Here is an 8,057-nt window from a genome sequence, read left to right on the forward strand (position 1 = left end):
AAATGTAATAATAATAATAATAATAAATTTAATTTAGAGGCGCCTTTCAAGACACCCAAGGTCACCTTACAGAGCATATAGTCATCATTCAAAACTATGTAAAACAGACTAGGAATAAAAGGAAAACAGAGGTTAAACATGAATAATAATAATAATTAATAACACTCAAAGACGCCTAAAGTGAAGGGGGGACCTCACTAACCACCACCAATATGTAGCACCCACTTGGGTGATGCACGGCAGCCAATCGGTGCCAGAACGCTCACTACACACCAGCTTGAGGTGGAGAGTTAGGGATGAGGTGGAGAGTGAGGGAAAAGAACATTTAAACACTATCGACCATATTTAAACACTATCGATCACATTTAAACAATATCGACCACATGTAAACACTATCGACCACATTTAAACACTATCGACCATATTTAAACACTATGGACCACATGTAAACCCTAACGCCCACATTTAAACACTATCGCCCACATTTAAACACTATGGACCACATTTAAACACTATGGACCACATGTAAACCCTATCGACTGTAGTACTTGTCCAGTGTAGTACTATAGTAACATATTGCGCTGTACTCCTGGCCCAACGCTTAACCATGATGTGTTTTAAGCTTTGGTAAACCAGCCAAAAAACGAACTAAGGTAGGCAACTCAAATACCATACCATTCTATATGGTATTGATAGCCCATTGTTTATGATAGGTTATGCCTGCTTATGGTAAAAAGTTGTACGGTTAGTTAAACCCCTTTGAAGAAAGTTTGTATCAAAGCCTCTCAGATAGACACAGGCCTGATGAGCAACTGTCTCAAAATTAATATTCATGATGAGTAAACCAGAACCTTTGCCATTTAAAAATCAATCAATATATTTAAGTGTTATGTTTTAAGTGTGGACATTTCCGGGGGCAGCTCCTTCAAGCGAATTTCCCTTGAAAGCTGGGATATCTGGTCACCCTTATTCATAATGCATTCATAAATAGATACCATACAGAATATAAGCACTTATTATATTAAAAAAAAGTATGCGTCAGCCCAAAAACTTCAAGCATTCGCTTTTTTCCCCAACAACTCTATACATTTTCCATTCAAAACATTAAAAAAACCTTCCATAAGGCCACTTAAAGGACAGGTCTGATCCAATAGGGAGAGCGTCATTCAAAGCAGTGTATGCAAGACGATGCCTGGCTGACACTTAACACTCGAGTCCGATGCTGACCAGTAGCTGCTCCAGCACTTGCAGTTTCTGGTTGGCCTCCTCGATGGCACTGTACGTCTGGACGTTAGTGGTGATGTGGTAGCGGATGTCGTCCACCAGAGGGATGGAGTCCATATCCTGGCGATCCACTACAGACCTAGCATCCTCTTGGATCATCTCTGCAAACTCAGCACTGTTCACAAGCTGGGAAAACACAGAAATGTCCGGTTAAATGTAGTGGAGCGAGATGTAGCTCCTTTGGTCAATATAAGGAGCAAAGGGGTTCTTGTTAGACCTCATAATAAGGGTTTGGGCATATAGTGCCCAAGCATCTTGGTGTAACCTAATGTGTTCCTATATTTACAACTAAGACAAAAGGCCTACTGAGATACTAGATGTGTACTGAGCAAAACATGTTTTTTTTGCAAAATGGGTGTTATGGTCATTTTAAGCCAAAATGATCTTGTCCAGTGTGAAAAATTGAAACAAATACAAATGTACGTGTTTCGTGTTTGCGATATATTCTCTGAGTCCCAGCAGAAAATGTAAACAAACATCATGCACGGCATCAGCACCTAGTGCCAACACAGACACAGAACGAGATGCTCACCTTCTCTATGATCTTGGCCATCAGCTCTTTGCACTGGTCCTCCAGGCGCGAAAGGCTGAAGAGCTTGGCCGTCTTCCAGATCTCCAGAACATTGTCCTCACATACAGTCTTAGCCAGCGCGGCTCCACACAGGCGCTTCAGGCCTGGGAGCAGATACATGTCGGCCATGTACAACATGTCCAGCACGTTGTCGGGGAATAACTGGACACAGAAAAATCACTGATTCATCGTGAATTAATGATTATGTAAAACTACCTTGGGCAGCCTTAGGTATTCCCTTGGTATATTTTTAAATGTCAAGTACTGTTAGGTATGGGCACAGAACATATATTGGAAAAGGCTGTGGGTCTGGTTGGTGATACAGACATTGCTCGTCTTCAACATAGCCTAATACTGGTGATAAGGTTTTGGTGAGAGGGCATAAACGTTTTACAACAAATTTTGTCAAGAAAATGCCATTGTGTGTTTGCAAGGAGTGTTCTAATAATTTAGGATACATATCCCGGTGGAGGGCTAACTACTTCTGGCAAGCGTTACTAGTCAGTATTCCAACTTCCAGTTATTAGCTCAGCGTTTTCAGATATGTTAGATGAATGCAGATGCAAGCAGTGTGTTGCCGTGTGAGCGACCTTACCTCAGTATCATCACCGTAGATGTAGTAAAGGAGGCAGATAAACACTTCGTAGGAGATGTTGTGGAGCGTGAGCACTGGGACGTTGGGCTGGGAGGTCAGTATTTCTCCCTCACTGAAATGGTCCTCCAACATAGCTTTAAAGTAGTCGCTACGTCCGCAGAAAAATGCCTATAACACATGCACACATAAACAGCTTGCCGGCCATCGAACCAAGCCAGGGTCACAAGACAGGAAAACATTGGATAAAACCCGACTGTGGAAATACCTTGTGACATAAGAAATTGTACCCTTCCACTTTGAAGGCAATGTCCGGGTAAGTGGGGTAGTCATCGGTTATGATAAAAGGAAGCTGACCACATCCAACCTGTTAGAAATACATCAATAAATGTATGAGCTTAAAGAGCCCTCACTGAATATGTAAAAAAAAAGTACATGGTCACTCATGACGAGATATCCTGATCCCTTACTCTTAATTCTGCAGGCAGGGCACCCACTGCCAGCTGCAGCATATGTTCCTGCAGCCGATCGCTGTGAGGTCCAAGGGTAAGCACCTTCACACAGATTCCAGGTTTATTGGAAACTACAGGATATTAAAGACAACAGCACAAGAGATGTGAGTTACTGATAATCAAAAGATCGCCAAACTTAATGTAATACCTAACCATATCGATGCATAAGAAGCGTAAGACAAGTTCTTACCATAATCATACACCTGTTTACATTTATGCTGAAGGTCCTCTGTAAGGTCATCCATTTTACACTGTTTAGCCAGCAGTCTGCAGTCTTCAATAAAGCTTACGTTGATGTCCATGCGTCCTTCGAGGAACAACTATTATTATTATTACACCAAACAACAATTTTTAAGGCATGACAGAAAAAGAATGCTCAATATCTACCTGTGTAGATATACTGCAGGAGCGCTCCAAAAGCTGCAGGGTTTATCTGTAAAAAGGAATTATTTCATTTTAATCTCATTATGCTTCTGTTTTACCAAGTTGTTTGATCAAGCTTCATAGTCAAAGCACTTAAGGGTGCAGTGTGTAGGATTTGGTGGCATCTAGCGGTGAGGTTGCAGATTGCAACCGACTGAATATCCCCCCTTCCCTCACTTCCTCTCACCCCTCCTTCCAATATAATAGGCAAAGCTATGGTGGCCTATACTGGCCTGTATGGTATCAGTAGGTGCATCCAAACTGATGTCATCCTTTACGACAGCGTCAAGCCAAAGTAATGAGGTTCCTTAATAATCGATTTATACATTTTGATCATTGTTATTTCCTCTCTAGAGCCGTTATTCTGTTCTGGGCTACTGTAGAAACATGGTGGTAAAACGTGGCGGGCTCGGTGGAAGAGGACCTGCTCCCTATGGAAATCCAAAGCCATTTTCAGGTAACAAAAACACAACGATTCTTCCGGATTTGACACAAATACAAAATACTTAACAATATTATATTCCATTTCCGCAAAGTACATTCCGCTTGATGCCAATAAAACACTCACCTTTAAAAATGCAATTGAATATTATCAAAGTCCATTATGTGTTTAACTGGCAGTCAGCTGGTACTAGCAATAATGTGGTAAAGTTTTCAATGTTTCTCCAACACCTCTACCAGCCCCAAGGATTTACCAGACTGGCCATGCTTAGCTTCCAGAGAAACCAGCAGTTCAAGGCCGGTGGCTAAGGAAATGGCTGACTCTGGTGTGAATTAGGTCTTACCAAAGGGTGTTTGAGTGTGATCAAGTTCTTTCCTTTCCACTTGGTTTCAAACATTGTCGTGAAGTACTCGGATCGTGCACTGAGAACACAGCGGTGAGCCAGGAATATCTCGCCATGGATCATGAACTTTACATCACTGTGCTGTCCCTGCTCAAGTATCCTGGAAATTAAATTAACAGCATACAAGGAATATATAGGTTACATTGGGGAGAGCCTGGTTATCCAGTCAACTAGTGAAAATCTATAGTCTTTGTTGCTTGATTTGAAAGCAAACATGACAAAGCATTCCCTCATCTCTTTTATGTTTATGTCTCAATAAGTATTTTCTACCTGGGTTTCTTGCCCCACTACGACTGCAGGTGGTACATGCAATAAACAATTATATAGATAATTGAAAATCAATATGTTCTAAACATTGTTCAGTAAATATATCATTATGGCTTGTTATTATTTAAGAAACAGTGTTGCCTTGTGCATTCCATCATACGTTTTAGATTGTAATGTTTCCACAGATTTTTTGTGTCATTTTGTGTTTGCTAAGTAAAAAACACTAGGAGCATAAGCAGCGTTGCTTACTTTTTCTTTCCACTGTTTCCTACAGGCCATGACCTCTAGTCTAAAAATCTAATTATATTTTTTCAATTACATTTGATTTTTTAGCCCTTTATCAAAGTTAGAATTCAGAAAAAAAAAAAAAGTGTATTAAGTTGATCTGGCATAATTTGCTAAGCCATGGCAGTGTTAATTTTTTTTCCCGTTTGCATAAGGGGATCGCGAATGGTCTTGATGTCAATTTAGTGTCACACCATGATTACAGTGTCAAAGGGCTTAGCAAGCCATATGTATTTTTCTCAGCCACTACAATGTTTATATTTTTTTACAGTTTGCTCTACGAAAGGTCTTGTTGACCCTATGGTGTATATACACCTTAAGTCAAAGGTTGGGAACCAGTGGACTACATGACAATGTAAACACTTAATACACCTATTGTGATGGGCTGGGAAACTGTCAAATCATAATTATCTGAATGATTCCCAAATTAATTACAACTAAGCAATTGAGCCTTACATGTGCAGGAAGTAGTCAAAGTATTCCCGTTGCATTGTTTTGGCAGTAATGCACTTGTGTTCTTTGAGCAGACGTCGAATAGAGTCTTTCAGGGAGCCGTACACACACCTCTCTCCATCGAATGTGTTGGCTTCGCATTTGGCACCTGAAATCATAGAGTTGGAACCACTCTTGACCTTCTGAACGTGATAATTATACGAGACCAATCCAGGTCACAACCAGCAACGGAACACCGTATTACAATGAAAAAGTATAAATAATGATAAATTAGTGGGAATTTATTGATCAAACATGTTTACAATATGCAAAATAAACCTTAGTTCTTTAAATATATTTATTGAGAGTCTCCTGAGCTTTTCTTTTATCTGCTGGTTTCACAGCCTCACAGTAAAAGACAGAATCAGCCTGAACAGTATTGTCAACATCTGTTCTAAGATCACCGGAGTTAAACAAAGGGACTTGAATTATTTTTGCAATCGGCAAATCATTAAGAAAGCAGCAGGTATTTTGGCTTCTTCTGGTCATGCTCTTAAAAGTGAATTCTCTCTATTGCCATCAGGGCGTCGCTACGCTTTACCTGCTTGCAGAACAAACCGCCATTCCAAGTCGTTCATCCCCTCTGCAATTTGACTACTAAATGCTCCGTAGTTGTGTATGTGTATTTGTTGTTTGTATGTTACTGTGTCTGTATGCAAGCTGCTCAAACAAATTGCCCCTAGTGGGATAAATAAAGTTGTATTGTAAATATAGTGACTTTAAATTGTGTTTTGTCTGACCCTCTGGGGGGTATTTGGTTCAACCTTTTTGAAGTGAACACATACCATACATTCATGCACACACCCTATTAAAGACACATACCATGAGCCAACAGGTACTGGACAAGTTCTTCATGACCACAGAGGCAAGCACAATACCTGAAAAACAACAAAGGTTAACTTTACAAATAGATTGAGTAGAAAAACCATAGAGGTACAACTGCAAAGAAAGCATCCACATAACGTTACATCTTATGACGTCATACTCACAGTGGGGTGCAGTCCCATTTATCCCTCAAATTAATGTCCACGTCTCGTTCTTCAACAAGATACCTTTTTAGAAAAAAAACATAGTGTTTTGCAATAAATAAATAAATAATGCATTGTAAGAAATTATTGCAATATAATAAAAGCTGAAAGAGAAAATAAGCACATCTAAAATACATAATAAATAAATGTAAAAAAATTGGTCCAAACACACGGTACAGATATTAATAGTAATACATCCTCCGGTCATGTTACTGCTACTACCAGTAAACATCTTTGGAACTACCGACATGCAACAGAAGCCAGCCTGGTCGAAAACTAAAAGAAGGCGATCACTCTTTTTGATTAAGCTGGTATCGAAAACAAAACTGTTACGACACGGCTGCAAACCGTGATGTTATTAAAAGCAACATATAACTTATTATTCACCTACCGCCGTGCAAGTAAACATTTGCTTGTAGCTGCTACTGCTATTGAGATGAACGAGTAATAGGCTACAACGAACAGAGAGCGATAATTAAAGGCACATATATGACCGTAGTTCACCACTATGGATGCAGTAAGTGTGTTGTGAGAAATGTAAACAAGCTGTCACCTCCGCCATGTCCCACAACATGAACAGTGACCATGGGGACTCCGACTAACATACCCAATTGTGATTGGGTATGTTAGTCGGTCTTGGTGCCACTAAACTTAAAGAAAAAACGCAAAAAAATGACACATTTAAAGAGCCCGGAAACCAGCTGAGCCAGGACTGAGTTGTCAAACAACGATTTGGTCGTTACCTGACTCTAGAAATGTCCCCCTTCTTGCAGCTGGAAAATAACTCGTATCCGTCCATAATCGATTCTGCGTTTTCAGTTCTCTTTTATACATTGAAACGGCCCAACTCTCGATCAGTTTGTACCTGTTTACTGTCAGGTAAAGGGTGCAACTTTCAGATTGTTTTGCTCTGCGTATCTGTGACTCCCAATGCTTGGTTTAGGAATGCAGTGGTCATGTGACTAAAAGGGGAGGAGCTATTGCCACAATGATCCCCTTCAGAAACTGGCTTGAAAACAGGTTGGTTGGTCGGTTTTACTACAGATTTGAATGGTTTTGCATCAATATTCAGCAATCGTATTTGATAAGTCTCCAGATGCTTGGTTTGAACTTCACATTTACCTTCATATTTTTCAAGAAATCTTGGTTTTAAAACGACAAAACCATCTCTTCAGAAAGCAACTGAACTGAATAAAGTAATATAGTATTTTGGACACATAATACCCAATAAATGTGATAAACAATTTTAATTGTACACAACTTTAAACAATTACTTGGAAGCAGTTTTTTGGAATTTTAAAAAATGTGCACATTTGGTATGCTGATGATTACCTAGAATTAGGCTCTAACTCAGTCTTTCGTCAGTACAAATGCCATAAAATATGGAAGGACTTGGCTGAGTCTGGTATGATGTCCCGTCTAAATGCCACAATCCTAAATTAGAAAGTTATACATATGACATTATACAAAATAAATCAGCAACCTTGTTTATCCTGATTTCATTACAACTTCATTGCAGATTACTTCTACAAAGGCCAACATACCTTCTGGAGCAGGGGCTAAGATCATATGGCAGTGGTTGTTGCTGACCAACAAGTCTGAAAATAGACTGTATCAACAAAATGAAATAGAATTTTACACAAAATAGTTGATACTATAATGCAAATATATTTCTGAGATACAAAGTTACATTTACCAATTGGACAACTCTAGGGCAATTTCCAGGTGAACAATATCTATTTACCAAAATCTAAAATC

The 8,057-nt window shown here is 39.5% G+C and overlaps 1 protein-coding gene across 1 annotated transcript; it reads right to left on the minus strand.

Moving 5' to 3' along the window:
* Positions 1 to 555: 555 nt before the first annotated feature.
* On the minus strand, positions 556 to 7,261 carry abtb1 (ankyrin repeat and BTB (POZ) domain containing 1). Its single transcript, XM_060050077.1, has 12 exons — positions 7,043 to 7,261; positions 6,261 to 6,323; positions 6,094 to 6,149; positions 5,236 to 5,380; positions 4,168 to 4,327; positions 3,347 to 3,392; positions 3,150 to 3,266; positions 2,918 to 3,030; positions 2,716 to 2,814; positions 2,451 to 2,618; positions 1,817 to 2,017; positions 556 to 1,410 (listed from the first exon to the last, which is right to left on the minus strand). The coding sequence occupies exons 1-12, from the start codon at positions 7,096 to 7,098 to the stop codon at positions 1,204 to 1,206; spliced, it is 1,431 nt and encodes a 476-aa protein (XP_059906060.1). The 5' UTR covers positions 7,099 to 7,261; the 3' UTR covers positions 556 to 1,203.
* Positions 7,262 to 8,057: the final 796 nt, after the last annotated feature.

Source organism: Gadus macrocephalus, chromosome 1, assembly GCF_031168955.1.
Source record: "Gadus macrocephalus chromosome 1, ASM3116895v1".
Taxonomy (NCBI): domain Eukaryota; kingdom Metazoa; phylum Chordata; class Actinopteri; order Gadiformes; family Gadidae; genus Gadus; species Gadus macrocephalus.

Coding starts and splice junctions, on each gene's coding strand:
- abtb1 (XM_060050077.1), bottom strand. CDS start 7,098: ATGGACGGATACGAGTTATTTTCCAGCTGCAAGAAGGGGGACATTTCT. Junction 3,031..3,149: donor TAAACAGGTGTATGATTATG/GTAAGAACTTGT, acceptor AATATCCTGTAG/TTTCCAATAAACCTGGAATC. Junction 1,411..1,816: donor TGGCCAAGATCATAGAGAAG/GTGAGCATCTCG, acceptor GTGTTTTCCCAG/CTTGTGAACAGTGCTGAGTT.